The sequence below is a fragment of the Diospyros lotus genome, chromosome 11 (assembly GCF_014633365.1).
Source record: "Diospyros lotus cultivar Yz01 chromosome 11, ASM1463336v1, whole genome shotgun sequence".
Classification (NCBI taxonomy): domain Eukaryota; kingdom Viridiplantae; phylum Streptophyta; class Magnoliopsida; order Ericales; family Ebenaceae; genus Diospyros; species Diospyros lotus.
Genome location: NC_068348.1, coordinates 26,829,123 through 26,846,318, shown reverse-complemented (window position 1 = coordinate 26,846,318; position 17,196 = coordinate 26,829,123). Strand labels below are relative to the sequence as shown.

Genomic DNA, 17,196 nt, shown 5'->3' with positions numbered 1-17,196 from the left:
ACTAAAATATTTTAATAATAAAAATGTAATTTTATATAATTTTTACTGAAACTTAACACAGTGTTTTCATTCTTTTGAGTCTCAGTCAATGCTTGTCTCAGTCAATCCTTTATTAAATCCCCATTATACCTGTTAGCCGTTAAAATGTAATTTCACACTGAAAAATCATTCAAAATTGAATGGTTGGTCGGCTTCTGCTACTTAAAAGTACATAATTTCACACACAAGACGTTCCCAAGGTCCAAAATTGACCCATCAACTACTACCCTTTTTAAATGTCAGTTTCCGAAGGTCCCTTTCATGGCTTCCATCATCCCGCTTCGACCTCCACCAAGTAAACCAAAATTCCTCATTAGTTTAGTCCGGAAATGCTTGGTTTATTCCAAATTCTTTTCAACTTGGTTTAGTTTACTGTCTTCAGTATGACTTTCAGATGCAAATTTATTCCTATACGTATACTTTTTTCACGTGTACATAGTCAATTAGGCGCGTATGAGAAAAAAACTGCATGAAACATGGCCATTTCTTTGAATTTGAATTGTTAAGGGTTCAAGTTACTGCCATGAAAAATCTCGTTTCTTGAGAAAAAGAAAAAGACAAAAATGTGGAGCTTGGAATATAAGGAAAATTTGGTTTCTTTGATTCCAGGTCTTTATGTTTGTTAATTATGCCTACAATCTGTATGTCAAAATATCCTAGACTAGAAAAATGAGGAAAAAGAAAAGCTTGTTAGAGTGTTTTATAATATTTGTACGCATCATTTCCTATTAACTATTGTATTAAGGTTTGGTTTGAAGTTTGTGTCTTCAAGCTTTCCCTACCCTTCTGGTCTTGGTTTTGTTTAAGAATATTACTTGTCTCTGCAGAGAAGCTTTGATGGGGTCATAAGAAAGACTCATTTGTACTAGTCTACTGTTGATCAAACTCGGAAGCATCCCACCTTTCATTCTTCAAGTGCAAAATTGGTATTTTTTAAGGTTGGTTTAGATTGTTTTGAGAGTCTGTATTCCATCCAGTGATTTTCCAAGATATTCTCAAAAGTCTTAAAGTGGTTAAGAGTTTTGAGTTCTAGTGCAGTTTATGATCAGAAGCAGTTTGCCTGGTTAGCTGGATTACAAGGATTTCTTCCTTTTGATAAACCTAAGGTTTATGACCCTTAAAAGTCATAATTTCTTCAGAGAGGCATCCTAGTCTCCTTCTTGCCATATAATTGACTAGAAAGGTTCTGATGCAAGGTAGATTCCATCAAATGACAGAAACAAGGGAAGCTCAGGCTATCATTCTTTTTTAAAACTGGGACTGGTCAGACAACTTGAATTCATACTGATCTCACGTAGTTCAAAGTTCAAAGGAGTGTGTGAGAAAGGATCTCATGGAGACTGAAGGAAGGAGTTATTCAGACATCTATAGGAACACAAGTGAAGAGTTGTTCTTGAAGTCCTTGATGGAGACATCAGTTGGTATGCCAGTGCAAACAATGGAAATGTTGGGTTTTAAAAATCTCTCACAAAATTTTCGTACGGACAGTGAGGATCTCTTTAAATGCTGGCTTGCAAATGGAGAGGTAAGCAGTTGTGTAATTATTGATGCTGACTTTGTAGGATCATTAGGTATTGTCAATCAAATACAATGAATACTTGGGAGCTTTATGGTTTTAGATCATTTCCGGTCTAGAAATTTTGATTTCCAACGTTCTTCATTCCTTCGATACTCTACTTTTTCCTTGAAAGTTGTCAAGCATTGTTAGTTTCCCTTTTATAGAGGCAACAAGCTTCATGCACTCATTGCCTTGATTTTATCTCAGTTATTGGCACAAAAATGCTCTAGTCAAGACATTTTCTTAAATGTTGCTGCAGGTGTGCTTAAATGTCTTGGAATTATTATTGATGTACTTCATTTCTTTTTATTCTTGACATTTTAAGTTTAATACCATGCTGAAACGTTAGCTTGTCTGAAGTCTGTTTTTCTGGAGTGAATTTCTATTCACTTTAGTTACTAGGAGATAAAAAATTTATAAATGAGAAGCACTATGCATCACCTTCCTTTTTCAATCATGCCTTGTAGGTCTGTGACTAGTGAATTTATTTTCTTTGGTTCACTTTAATGGTAAGAGTCCAAAACCGTAATATCAGGCAATAATTAAGTGAGAATTGTGGAAGTTATAACCATATGCCATCTCATACTTGACATTTTATAAATCCATGGATACATTATAGATGGTCATATTTTTTTTCTTTGCAAGTATATTTATGTAATTGAGAAAAATTGGTTTAATGACAATGGGAAGAGTTTTGTAAAGAAAATCAAATAGTTGAACATGTGTGATAAATGTCATGGAAGAAGCGCTTTTTTTTCTAATAGAACATGATGTTCATGCTTTTGGTGGTTTTTACCAAGATACAAACTAGTGGAAATTATTGAAATGCCAATTTTTGCTTAGCTTTACTTGCCTATTTTCTTTTCTTTTCTTTTGTTTTTTGGGTATGTGCAGAAAGGTTGTTTGATCATTCATTTATGATGCCCTTCCTTTAAGTTTATATTCTTTTGTTTTCCAGAATCATGGCCATAACTCAGCTGGCACAGAGTATCGAAATCGACAAGCATCACGAAGGTTAGTTGGTGATAGTAATGAAGTTTCACATTAGGTTTTGTAAGAACTTTTTATCCTTTATTTCATTTAATTATTGAAAGAACTTGAGATTTCTTTTTACTTGTTTGTTGGAACCCTTATTTTGTGTATCAGCAGTCCAGCAATAAGACAAAATCTTTTGCAAAGATCTCCATGGCATTTGTATTGGAAATATTTGTTGCTGTAGAAGTAGGGGCAATATAATATCAGTAACTGTCAGGATGATTATTAGTATCCTTGCCATGATATCTTAAGAATCATATAAACATCAGACAAATATTTTGATAAGGAGACTCAGTATTGGATTGGGAAGTTTTGGTGTTAATTGCCACTTAACCAATTTAACTCTTTTCCATTATACTTGACATTATTCACCACTTAAGACATTGTGGTACTTAACATGTACCATATCAGAATTTGGTTCCATCTCTCAATGGGAGATTAAATCTGGTTAGACAGTGACTTGATTCATAGGGGGACAAGGCTGTGGGGATTGATAGATGATGGTTTGAAAGCGTTCCAGGTGTATGATGTCCTTAATGATTCCAATGGAATCAAAATTCTAATTCCAACAGTTTTAATGATTCCAACAGAATTAGAATTCTAATTATTTCGTTTGCAACTAAACACTAAAAATTAGAACTGAATGCCAATTCCAATATTTGAATCAAGATGAAAATGGAATTAAATAAGAAGTTTGACCATATGGTCTTAACAACCCAATCAAAATAAAAGGTTAATATACAATATTAAACAATTGATTTTAATTTTTAAATGTTCTATATAAAATAAATAACACTGAGTTACATACTACTGAATTGTAGAAAAAAGTTTAATTAAGATATTAAGTACCAAAAATAATATTACATAGCCATCACATGTATAACTTTAACATTTTATCATTAAAAATGTTATAACTAAAACAAGATGTTAGCTAAAATAATGCAAAAGATATGATTTCAAAAAGCATTTTTTCACACAACTTAAAAGTAAGATAATGTAAGAAATTAACATCACAAAGATTGAGAAAGAGAAGGAGAAGGAGAAGGAGAAGATAAGGAAACCCTAAAAATATTATAAGTGGGGAAGGGTAATTGTGGAAATAAAATAAATAAATAAGTGGAGCTTAAGAATTCCAATTCTTTATTTTACAATTCCAACCAACCTTGATTCTAGTTCCTACACAAACACAAGAATTCATTAAAACTCTGAAATTGGAATTCCTATTCCAGAGTTTTTGAGGGTTCCCTACGGACTGTAAGAGCATTATAGAACAACTAAGAAGGAACAATTTCTTTTTTTAATTTCATCTTTGAAATCCAATCATCTCAATGAAATTGAATGTTTTAAACATACGATAGAAGATAATGAGTAGTGGATAGGAATATACGGTGAAATTCATGCCATAGAAATATTAGCATCTTTTGTACCGGATACAATAAATAAAATTTTAGATAATTCAGTGGGAATAGGTGATTTTTCTAGAAAGGTCATATACAATCAAAGTTAATCCAGTACGTACAAAAAGGTTGATCCAGAGAGGTCATCTGTAACCATTGCAGGAAATGGAATAGTAATACACCATTTCTTGGGGAATCTGTCCTCAGATATACAGAGAGTGAGTACTAGCCAATGTGTAGCCACATGATTATGGTAAGTACCAGAACTTGGGAGTTTTATGTCTTGTGATTCACTGAATTAGCAGGATTGAAATAATTTGGTTTAAAGTCTGGTGGATGTGTGGAAATTTTCTATCTACACAAATTTGTTTTCAATTAACTCTTGAAGCATAATGCATCATAGAACATATTTGGATGTGGCCTTTCTGATTTTGTTTTCTTTGTTTCTGTTATTTCAATAAAACACCACAAAAACTTCTTAAGACCGAATTCTATATAGGAGTTTCATTTCATAGAAGTGACATTGGAATCAAAGGAAAAATCATTTTGAGATGAATTTTTGAAATTATATTTTTTTTCAAGGTGGTGTCTTTTGGTTGGGCTCAGTTGTTTTAACAGCTCTCAGAGGTGACTTAACAAGTGAGTCTCTTTTCAAACAGGATGAGCATTTTGGACTTGTGGTGATTAAACACAAGGAGAATTCGTGAATTCCAAGTATTTCTAATTTATAATTGAAATCTTGGACACCACTTATAGTTTTATAGTTTTGACCCTAAGTGGACACTCCGAAAATTTTATTCTTTGAGTTAAACTTCTCATTCTTCAACTCTTAAGAATATTAAAATTGTTGTAATTATCCTGACAAACTACCAATTTTAGTTTGATTTATGACTTGAAAAGAAGCCATCACTGACTATGAACTTTTCTCTGAAAATGAAAGATCTCCCATAATTTTGATTGCTACCTTTCTCTATGCCTCCCTTCCCCCTTCCTGTCTCCCACCCCTCTCTTGCTTGGCTTGCTATTCTGTAAGGACTCTGATAGACTAAGATTTATCTTTTAATGCAAAACATGGAATGTTACAGAGCTTTGGTTAGGCATAATGGATTGAGTTAGCTGTGGATATCTTATGAGGGATGACATTTGATCCAATTAGCGAGAATGATAATGTTATATGTCCAACTTCTGTAAGAACCAAATGCCATTATCAAATGCAGGATCTCTAGAGAGCTAGCCAGCTTATCCAGTCAGCAACTGGGGGGTGTGCTTCAGAAGAAAGGAAGTAACGATAATTTATTCCCGCAAATTACTCCCGCAACTGATGAACAGTTGGATGATCTCAATCAAAATTCCATCAGGTGATCTTCTGTAAATTTTTTAAGATATGCATCTCATTTTGAATCACGTGGTTTTTGCCTTCTAAATTTTTCCTCATTATTTGCTCAGGTGACAAAAATATAATACCAATAAAAAAAAAAGCAGGAATTGAAATTATCTGGTTTTGTTATCTAACTTATCTTTGTATGGCTTTTGGAAATTAAAAATGAATGTCTCCCTTTATTACTAGCATGGGCAACATTCATTTTGGTTGTCATATTTCATTGCGACACCATCAACCCGAACACATCCCTCACCAAAAGTACCATGAGTAATCTTTGATATTTTGCTGGACAGTTTCAGCTTATTTGCTTCCAATCTTTTCGAAGTTCATACATGTCCAATATGATCCTAAGTGTTGCGACCTCTTACATTTTCTAGGTTCATTCACAGAAGAAATGGCCTTTTTCTGCATTGGTTTTGTATTAAGCATTTGTTTTATGGTTGATCACTGAATCTGGTCCTTCTCTACCAGGAATGTGGCTGAGAAAGGGCTGCAAGCTAGTAATCTCTATTTTGCTAAGGTCTGTATCCATTGAGATAGTTTCAGAAAATCAGTTTAATATGACATGCCAGGACCATCTCATATGTCAACTCACATGCAGGCATGGTTTAACAGTTCTCAACCCATGACAAGAAGCCGATCCTCTGAACTACGGTATCATTTTCTTCATCATATAATTTCCCATAAAAATTATATCCACAAGTTTTTTGGTTACTAGTTAGCACTTTCTTAAATCAAACCATATGTTAATTTTCATTATAGATCTTCAGTGATGAAGAGGTTAGTCATTCTTATTGGAATCAAGGGAGAGCTAAATACATGTAATGGGTTTGAAAGAATCCAAGATTTTATGTTTACCTTTCTACAGCTGAGAAACGTGATTGAAGGAAGTTTTATCATCTTCTTGGATCCATTTGAGTAAATACTTCTTTTGCAGGAGGAGATATGCTGCAATGCAGAACTTTAATGTTTCCGGACCCGGTATCAGCAATTTGAAACAGGAATTTACAAATCCAACCGGACTTGGTAGCATTTCAATGTGTGAGGTTACCAACCAGTTCTGCTCATTTATACCTCCATCCAATTCATCCTTGTCTACTTTCAACACACCTCCTATTGATAATGTAGACAAAGTTTCCTCTGTTGTGAGCATGCTGAAAGACACATTAGAGCGCAAGAAGCTTACCAGTCCTATTGAAAGAGGAGCTGCTGAAGATAGCTCCGTTGGACTTTATGGTGCTCAAGAAGTTCTAGGCGACACAAGTTTGAATCAAGGACAAGGAGATTGTATTCGTGAGGCACCTAGAACATTTCAAGATATAATATCTGTTCAAGCTAATTATCCTGGAGTTTTACAAACAGTTGAAAGGTCCTTGGGTATGGACTTAGAAGGTTTTCTATCTAATACAAATCCAATGCAGATGAACATGGTATCTCGAGAACCTTCTCCAAGTGAATCTTCTGCTGCTGCACCAGTGGTCTCAACTGGGTTTGATCCATGTGATGGACCTAGCAATTCAGGTTATACTATGAGTGAAAGCTCCAGGAAACAAATTGGAAATGGAAGTTCAGAAAGTGGTTCCAAAGCCAGAAGTACGTATAATATGATGCTCTAGATAACTTCACTGTCTGAGTCATATGCATAAAGTAGATCGAGTAATTGCTTGCTAATCATTATTGTTTAACAATGCCTTGTTTAAGTTAAATGTTGTCCTAACTTTTTCACCTTGAGGGCTGCTGCGTTTTCTATTCCTATCAGTATCTGACCACCTAAAGCTTTTATTTCCTGTTTGAGTTTAAAATTTGCTGTTTTCTGCCCAAGAAGTAGTTACTTTTTCTCTAATTAAGAAAATAGGACACATAGATTAAGCATCTGATATCAGCATCTTATGTAATTCTACTTTTTAAAGATGTTATTTTGGTAGTACAGAATCTATTTTGCTCCATAATTTTACTTCTCACTTCTCAGCCATGGGACTATTTCTCTCTTGCACCATTTCATAGTAATAAAATATCTTGTTTAATTGAAGTAAGTTGATGCCTATGACAAACTATAGAGCAAAAATTTAATCATTTTCTAGTGAACTATAGTTGAATTACTTCTGAAAATCTTTCTTTATTTGCTTTGAACAAAAAATGCATTGTTTAGACTGCTACTGCTACAAGAGATGGAGGACCTGACCTACAAAGGGATATTGTATAAGTTTTAAAACACCTCTTCTGACTTTTTCCCAATTTTATATCACTTACGAACATCCATTTTCTCTTCCTTTTCCCTTTATCTATAAATATGTGAACACTAAGTATGAGTTTTTGCTTTTTGATCTACAGACATAAGGGAACGCATATATGACAACTTGAAGGATGATCAAAAGGTATGCTCCACCAAATGATAGCTCCTTGACAACAAGGAACAAGATCAAAACAATATTATTAATTTTTTTTTTTTTTTAAGAATTGCTAAAAGTTCACATTTTTCTTTCTTTTTTATGCCTTCAGCAGAAAAGAAGTCTTGTTCGATATGGATCTATTACATCATCTTCTATTTCAGGTAACAAAACTTATTTAGAACATCATCTGAAAAACACGTTGCTTTCCATCTCTACACTTCATCAATTTCACCCTACAAAAGTAGAAGCATGAGCACACAGTTTAAGCCTTAGGTCAACCCCTTTGTGAACATAGTGCCCAAGGACAAGTCTGTCTGTAGCCTTCCCCCGTCCTGCACTGTCTGTTAATAGGGGCTTACACTGGCCAATGGTTTTTGCCTTTTGGTGTCCAATCCAAAATAGGCTACTAAATGTATTTTTCTCTTTTTGGAAAACTTCTGGAGCTTGCGACTAGATTTCTTTTAGGATTGGGTTTTTCTAGGTTGGTAATTTGAATAGAACGTTTTATATGTTTGGGTCAATAAAGCAAGCGGTCTTGAGTACCACAAGTGTCAGCAGATTGTGTATAGCTTCAATACTGAATGGAGTTTCGGGTTGGACAACAAAGGTTTCTCTACCATGGCTCTACCAAAACTACAAAAGGTGCAGAGGCATATGGGAAATGGAATTAATACAACAAAACAGAAACAAATGCAATATTAGAAATTGCCATATCTACTTTCTGCTTCTGTCTGAGCACTTGTGGAGCTGTCTTCCTCTGATATCACAGCTCACCTTTAGAATATTAAATTCCTTAAGAGCAAATCCTGCTACAAGAACATTCACATACGCACCCCCTGGGGAATATGTAATCTCATAAGTTTTTAATTTAATTTCTTTATTTCTGCTTATTTCATGATTTTTATCAATGTATATGTGCAGAATATATTTTGATATAGGCATTTGTTGGGTCATATAATTTTCTCTAACCAAAAAAATCATTGCAGTGGAGAAAGCTGATCCTACAAAGAAGCGTAGGGTGGAGCGATCTCGGAAGTATGTATTACTCCCTTTGTATATTTCCTTTTTTACATATATTTCTATAACCTCAGAAACAAGTTGTTTCAATTTATAAAAAAACTAAAAAGGCAAATGCACCTAGCTCCATTAATGTCTTCCAAGTCATGCTTGAAGATGGAAAATTTCAAGAATGTATTCCTTTTTACTTTTTGGAATTTTTGTTTTGCAGAATTTTACTTTGCTTGAAATAAGACTAGATATCAGGCAACATAGCATATTTTGACATTCAAACGCAATCTAACAGTTATTAACCATGATCAGCTACCATTTCACGTTACCAGTACCCTTTGAACCATTATTTTCTCTTTTGATTCATTTTCCTTTCATATTTCTCTTCTGTCAGATTATCAGATTTGCACCTTGACTTATCCTGATTATTTTTACAATTGGTCACTACCCATATGTTTTTGTTTTAAAGAAAATAAGGCCCAATAGTTGGGCCTTACACCTATTCTGATGCTTTAATAGCGATAGTGATACATGATCAAATCACCAGGGTTTAACTTCTCTGACTTTGTCCCAGAATTCAGAGACCAATACAGGAAAGTCCCTCCCAAAGCTATTTTCCATCCAAATTTGACTTAAAGAAGCCTTTGTAGTTTCCCATTTATGGAACCAAATCCCAAACTGAGATTAGATCTTATTTATGCTCGTGCAGAACCCCCAAGGGTGTTTGTTTACCTATTTTGCATTTATACATCTTTTTATTTGCTTTTCTTAATCCACTTCTATTCGCTCTCTTATAAGTAGTTGCATGAACATGTAGAGAATTGATCCATGGTAGCTTGTAAGTGGTTAGGTAAAGTAGGTTTTGCATCACTTCTTTCAGGCATCATCACTATCACTCTGTCTATTATGAAAAAAGTTCTTAATCAACCATTTGATTGCTTTTTTTCTACGGAAAATCAACTTGATTGCTTTTCATTGTCCACTAAATCTGAATATTCGTCATTCTAGGTTTTAATTTTTAAATATATTTGTAGCAACTTAAGACATACATGCCAGATGAAGATGAAAAGTATCTGAATCATCTATTGATGCAGAATGGCAGAGGCAAAGGAAAGAAATCTGACACCATCAGTTCCCTCGGACGTGCAGTCCATTTTGAAGCGGTGTGATAATCTTGAGAAGGAAGTGCGATCACTCAAACTTAACTTGGCCTTCATGAATAGGTACTGGAGATTCTAAGTTGAACTTTATTTTAACTGAACTAGTAAATATTGGTTTCATTCGATATGAAGCACGCAAGTCGTCCAGTTCTTTTTAAGTTTTGAATGATGATAAATATAATCAGATGCTAATGCTATGCAGAATAACTGATTTGCCAAGATAAGGTGAGGGCTGTTGACAGATTTCCCGTGCTTCTTAATTAGTAGCATGCACATATTTACATTATAATTCTTTGGATATTTACGTTATATGTGATCAGTAATACTACCAAGTTCTAGGCATGTTTCAGTGTTCAAAAATGGTCCAAATGCTTCTGCCATGGCTAACAATTCCACATCTTTTAAACTTTCAGAAAGGATTCTGAACAGACCAAGCAGATAGAAGAGCTTCAAAAGGAGAACACTGAGTTGACAAAAGAGAAAGAGCTTCTTCTAGTGGAGATTGAAAGGATTATTGGGGAAACTGAGAATATGTGAAACCTTATATTTCTTTATATGTTTCCATGCCATGCCCACAATGACTAGTGATGCTACTATGGAATCAATTTGGAGAGCCAAGCCTCCATGGCAGCCCCTGGAATGTTTGAATTGCCGGTTTGGTTCTTGAAGGAAATTCAATCTTAACTCACAAGTGAATCGAAAAATGCAAATGCTACCCTTCTTCTTGTCCAACTAAGGGTGGGTTGCTACTCTTTGTTGATGCTCTTGTAACTCCTGTTAGTGCCCTGTATTCAATACTGTGGTTATTGTATTTCTCATGACATAACAATGAAACAATGATGACTACTACGAAACACCGTGAGCTGGCTTTCAAATAGTGAGCTTTGTTAGTAACAATTGTAACATTTCAAATTGTTCAACTAATTGAGAGGATGAAATGGTTTAAATATACATATATATGTAAAGTATAACATATATATATATATATAATTATATAAAACACACACACACACACACATATAGAAGCAGGCAGCGCCAGCTGCTTGCCTGTACAAGGGCCTAATGCTCCCTTATATCATTGGGGATGGCTTGGAACCCGTTGATCCCCTTCTTCTTCCACTATTTTCACATGTATTTGTAGGGATATTTCACACCCCCCCCAAAAAAAAAGTTTCAAAAATAAAAATAAAATACAAAATTTTCATATTAATTAGTTTATTTATGGGGAAGATGAAGAGTTTATAAATTGAGGTAGGGTCTATCAATTGAGGATTTGAAGTAAGTGTAAGAGAATAGAGAAAATAAAGAAGAATGGAAAAGTCAGTTAAGAGAATAGAGAAAATAAGAAGAATAGAAAAGTCCAGAGGAAAGGGATGCGACTAGTAAAGGGAAAAAGAAAGTTACGTTAAGGTGGCTAAATAGTGGTTGAGAAGGTAGGAGGAGCAATCAAAATCTTCCCTAAAGAGATCCAACGTGAAGTTTTCCCCCTCACAAACTCTTATTTCAAGAATTTTTGTATTATAAGAGAAGTTATCTTTGAAATGTACTTTGTTTTAGATTTTTATTTGCATCTATGATCATACTATTTTGATTTATGTTGTTCGGCTTGAGATGACGTGGTCAGAGATTTTCCAAGAAACACTTATAATGTTAGTTGAGAAACTTGCCTTTTTTTGGCTACTTAGGCTTGAGGTGATATGGTTAGGAATATTTTAAAATGCACTTTCGATGTTAGTTGAGAAAGCTTTTAGAAAAAGGTTAACACAGTTACAAATGACACTACAAAGTAGAAATTTGTATTTTCTTTCATGCACACATTTTATATAAATGCTTTATTTTTATTTTTTAGAGAGAGTTCCTTATTTAGAAGGTTCATCTTCTAACTTGGTTCATCCTTTTAAATATTCAAATATTTCAAGCGAGACATGCAACTCAAAAGGGAAAAAAGTTCTTGAAGTGTAACTTTTGGAAGCTTAATTATTTTTTAACATGACATGTTTTGTATATGGTAAATATGTTTTGTGATGCACTAGAAGGATGTATAAGTTTTATTTTGACAATATCAATTGTATTAAACATTTTAAACTCATTGTACGAATTTAGTTCTCATTTAAAGCATGTTATTTTATTTTGAAGGAAACAAACGACTTTTAAGTTCATGTATTAGGTTGCACTGACTTAAAAGTTCATTTTAAGAGATTCTAAAAATATTTGGTTGGACACCTAAAAAATCTTTCTTTTTCCTTTAAATTTGGTATTTTGGAATGATTTGAAAATTTAGACTTCTTAATACAAGTTATGAATCAAACTAAATTTATCTGTTAAAATAAGCCCACTCACAAAAATCTCGCCTTGATGAACTGAATTGAACACAAAGTTTCTGTAACATCCTATATCGAGCGATAGTAAGGACCAGAACAACTTACTTGATAGGCCTACACAAACTTCTCAGGGAGTCATCCATCCTTGAACTTCCCTAACTCAAGCACGCTTAACTCGGGAGTTCTTTGCCTACATTCAGCCCCAAAGATATCTAACTAGTATTGTTTTATTTCTTAGTTATTTTTGATATATACTATCATTCTTTGGGCCCTTGGGGTATTATATTCTCCTCCCTTGAGCACATGACATTCTCGTCATGCGACCTTACAATTGGTCTCAGATCTTCTCCTCTTTGAAAGCTATCATCTAAGAAGCCTGTCAGAAATCGCTCATTGTATAGACCCTCGAGCCCCGACGCCACTCCTTGCCCTCATCAGACCGTATTCACCAAGGGTCGGCTTTGATATCACCTGTAACATCCCGCATCAAGGGATATGAAGGATTGAAACAACTTACCCTGATAGACCTACGTGAACTTTCCAGGAGTCACCCATCCTTAAGTTTCCCCAACTCAAGCACGCTTAACCCGGGAGTTCTTTGTCTACATTTAGCCCAAAAGATCCAACTGGTATTGTTTCTTTCCTTATTTATCCTCGATATATATTATCATTCTCTGGGCTCTAGAAGTATTACAGTTTCGGTGAAAAGGCAAGGCCACTAGATATAAACATCTCTAAATATCGGTTAGGGAAATAATTTTTAGTAAATTTGAGAAAAATAAATAATAAAAATGAAAAACCAAACAAACAAAAGTTTTTTAAACAAGATGTAAACCGTCAACTTTATGAAAAATGTTTTCAAAAAAAAAAAAATCTTCAAATTATGACATAAAAAAATATTTTGAAAAGCCGAGTATTTCAACCATTAGAGATCAACCATTATTACTTAAAATTTGTCATACATCTTTAAGTAAGAGGCCTTGGTGTAGGCCCAGAGACATTCACAGAGATTGCAACATTAAGGGAGTACCATCACAACCAATTACTACCCCATGAACTAGTAAGGTGGTATCGAAGAAAGGAAAGATCCAACATGTATATAGCTCTAAGCATAGAGATACAGCCAAACGTATACAATATATAGTTGGAGAAAGGGTTATTATAACTACAAAAATCCCTAATACTATGTAGCTACAGGAAGGGGCGAGCTATCACAAGAAGTTCAAGACCCAAACAAAATCCAAGGCAGAAAGAAAAAAAATATTGTTTGATATCAGAGCCAGGTTTCGATCCTGGGACCTGTGGGTTATGGGCCCACCACGCTTCCGCTGCGCCACTCTGATTTGTTTATTTATTTAAAAAGTAAAATAATATAAAACAGAAGAATAATGCGAGATACTGGACATGAAAAAGACCGGCAAGCGAGGCTCAGTCCGGTTCGGTCAAACAGAAAACCGAACGGAACCCTCGCGGTTGGACCGCTCTTTTCTCAGATCGAAGAAGAAGAAACTTGCAGACTTTCTCAAACAAACCCAGATGAGATAGAAGAACAAAGAGCGACCTGAAACGATTTTTCATTGACGAAAACAGGGCCTTCGTCTTCGCCAGTGATTGCTGAACGGAACCAACGACGGCGGCTGGACTGGATCTCTGTAAACAATCCTCGTCTCCTCGATCGGCTTTTCTTCGTGGGTTGGAATGGAACCAGCGATCTCCTTCAACATTTTTAGTTTTATGTAATCTTTATCTTTTCTGTGGTAATTTTAGAACTAGTGAATGAGTAATGATGCTTTTATTATTAGATATAAATTGGCTCTCATGAATAGGTGCCGGAGATTCTAAGTAGAACTTCATTTTAACTGAACTAAACAGTAAATCTTGGTTTCATTTGATATGATGAAGCATGCAAGTCGCCCAGTTGTGTTTGAGCTTTGGCTAATGATAATAAATATGATCAGATGCCTAATTCTAAGAGAAGGTGAAGGCTGTTGACTGATTTCCTGTACCTCACAGGTACCTCTATCAGTTCTATTCTACTCACTTGTTTATAGAAACTCAAATTGATTGGAAAAACATTACCATCGTCAAGTCAAAGAAAATCTTCAGTGATCCCATTGAAGTGCAATAAATAAAGAGAGTATTGTAGCTGAGATTTAAAAAGCATCAAGTTATAACATAGCCCTCTAGACCATGCAAGCTAGGGAAGCCATGATATCATGGTGGACTAATAATTAATTCTTTTAACTCTCTCTTGAATCTGTTGGAAAAAATTTAACGTAGAATAGAAACAAAAGGAAGATGATAAAAGTAATTAAGTTTGAGGTGTGATATTGTTATCTTAAAGGTAGATTTTGTTACATATAATAATAATAATAATTATATTAAAAATGGTTACTCTTATGATATATCAAGTTCTTCTTTTATTATTAATTACAGAGAAATAGTACTATAAGGTGACAGAACCAACAAAAGAAATAAACCCAACAAATATTTATACAAAAGAGAAAATAATATTAAAGAGAAAAAAAGTAATGAATTGAAGAAGATTTATTATGTGTGATCTGACCAGATCCCCTATTTATAGAGAAAAAGTGAACAATCTCAATTCGATAACTTTAGTGTAATTCAATAATAAATTGAATTTATCTAATTTCATCAATACAGTCGTAATTTCAATGATAAATTGAAAAGTCACAAAAGAAAATGTTGAAAATTATAAAGAAGTAAAAGGAAGAAAACAATTCTAGTGCTAGTAAACAAGAAGGCTCTAGAGAAGAATTGCCAACTTTGACAATTTGACAAAGTGGAAGAAAGAAAAGGGAAGGTTATGGAGAAAGAGTCGCAACTATTATATACACATATATAATAACATAAATATTTTTTGAAATATTATTATTTTTATAACAATCTCCCAAATATTTTAAAAGATTTATAAGAAAGGAAATCATCAAATACTGAGTTATCTCATTTGAATATAATGCATTGTATGTAGTACTTTCTAGACTATGAATTAGATCAAGTTATAATTTATAGGATTAATGGTGAAATAATTTTTTTTATGAACTATAATCCTTATTATAAATTATAAACCTCACCATTCATATTACACCCCCCCCCCCCCCTCAATTCTTTGCTGTTCATTATGGTTTTGCGCTAATAGGCCATGCACGTGTATGGTAATTCACAAGTGCTCTATAAATTTAGCCACAAATTTCATATTTATCCATGCATGAATTATTTATACCATTAATCAAGCCAAGTGATTGCATTTTCTTGATGTAAGAAATATTAACATGTCTTAGTCTAGCATGCCAAATATCATACAAGTCAATCAAGTAAGCAAAAGAAAAAGCATCATTCTTATTCTTATTCATAATTTAAGCAACATTAAGAACAAATAGTCCCTTACTACAATAGCCCTTTCCCACAAAAACATTAATTTTTGTCATTGCAATCTTATCATATTCAAATGACACTTTAACCCTTACTTTTCCCAAAAGAGCAACAGAAACCAAATTCGCCCTTATGTTTGGAACATGAAACACATATTCAAAGATAGAGTTTTTTTGAGGTCAACTTTAGAAGAACCTTGCATTTTCCAAGAACTTGTGTAATTCTTGAGTCGCCCAGGCACACATTTTCTTCTCCATCCCTTGCAAGTGTGCAGAAAGAAAAAACATCTTTGTTTGCACATATATGCTTGGTAGCACCAGAGCCTACCACCCATTCATTTGTGTTGCCCACAAGATTTACTTGAGAAATGACCGTAACAATTATTTCATTGTCATCTACTTCAACCGAATTGGCCTTAGTAGGATTGTCATTTCTCATTTTCTTTCGACATTGAGTTGCATGGTGACTTGGTTTCCTACAAACAAAACAATTGCCCTTCTTTCTCTTAAAGTTGGGGTTAAAAATTTTGGGCTTGAAATTAAACTTAGAGTTTTTATGAAAATACATGTTGTCGTTGTTACATTTCCTTTAAACCAAATTGGCCTTTGAAACAATCTCTTTTGCTTTAACAAACTTTAGTTCCTTTTGATTTGTGTCTTCGATGATGATGTGGACTATGAGATCTGACAGCGACAATTGCTTGAGTTGTTGCTTGTAGTCATTCCAAGACTCGAGCAACTTTTCAATAAACAACCTAGCTATAAATTCTTTTGGCATGTTGATCTTTTCGACTTTCAAATCTTCCAGCAACTGTTGGCACTCATTGATTTGGACTTTGTCATCTATCATCTCCCATCAATAGTATTTTTCAATTACGAACTTTTGTTTGCTGACATCTTCAGCGGTATACTTAGAGATTATGGAACTCCATATCTCCTTTGCTTTTTTATAAGGATTATAGGCATCAAACAAATCATTAGATACAATACTAATAATGGTGTACCTACATACCTTGTTGGCATGCACCCAATTTTCCAGCTGCTTGTCACTGACTCCACTCTCACCCTGCAATTAAAACACAATAAAAACAAATCATAATAAAACTTTTATATTTTTTTTATTTTAGTGAGAGGTTTATACTCGCCAGTGTACGAGTGCAGTTGTAGTCCAAATTTAAATTTATATTTTCTGGATGAATCCAGGTCGTCCACTGAGAGATTTATTTATGGCAAAAGAAAAAGAATGTCACACACACGCACACGCATTTGGACAAATTGACAACAAGATTTTTTATGGTTTTGTTTTTAGACAACAGATACTAGAAAATAAAGTAAGGCAAAAATTGAAATAAACATTAAACGTAAAAATATGAATTTGGATAGTGCTTGAGTTAAGACAATTTCAGTACCAACCCGTTGATTCCCAAATTTTAGCATAAAAAATTAGCAACATTAATTTAATTTCAGATATGAGGGTTTGTTATTAAATGCAATTAGAGATGATGATAGTTCTAG

The 17,196-nt window shown here is 33.9% G+C and overlaps 1 protein-coding gene and 1 non-coding gene across 4 annotated transcripts; one reads left to right on the top strand and one right to left on the bottom strand.

Moving 5' to 3' along the window:
• Positions 1-541: 541 nt before the first annotated feature.
• LOC127812495 (protein CYCLOPS-like) lies at positions 542-10,906 on the top strand. 3 transcript variants are annotated; one of them, XM_052352896.1, is made up of 12 exons: positions 542-648; positions 867-1,564; positions 2,556-2,611; positions 5,247-5,387; positions 5,882-5,930; positions 6,012-6,064; positions 6,348-7,003; positions 7,742-7,785; positions 7,910-7,961; positions 8,787-8,835; positions 9,903-10,031; positions 10,382-10,906. In XM_052352896.1, the coding sequence occupies exons 2-12, from the start codon at positions 1,373-1,375 to the stop codon at positions 10,503-10,505; spliced, it is 1,545 nt and encodes a 514-aa protein (XP_052208856.1). In that variant the 5' UTR covers positions 542-648; positions 867-1,372; the 3' UTR covers positions 10,506-10,906. The 3 variants fall into 3 exon arrangements, with proteins under 3 accessions (XP_052208856.1, XP_052208857.1, XP_052208858.1); XM_052352897.1 differs by lacking the exon at positions 542-648 and having other exon boundaries at positions 798-977; positions 1,078-1,564; XM_052352898.1 differs by lacking the exon at positions 542-648 and having other exon boundaries at positions 798-1,564; positions 7,913-7,961.
• Positions 10,907-13,560: 2,654 nt separating this feature from the next.
• Positions 13,561-13,632, bottom strand: TRNAM-CAU (transfer RNA methionine (anticodon CAU)). The gene has a single exon. It is a non-coding gene; the product is annotated as a tRNA-Met (tRNA).
• Between the last annotated feature and the right edge of the window lie 3,564 nt (positions 13,633-17,196).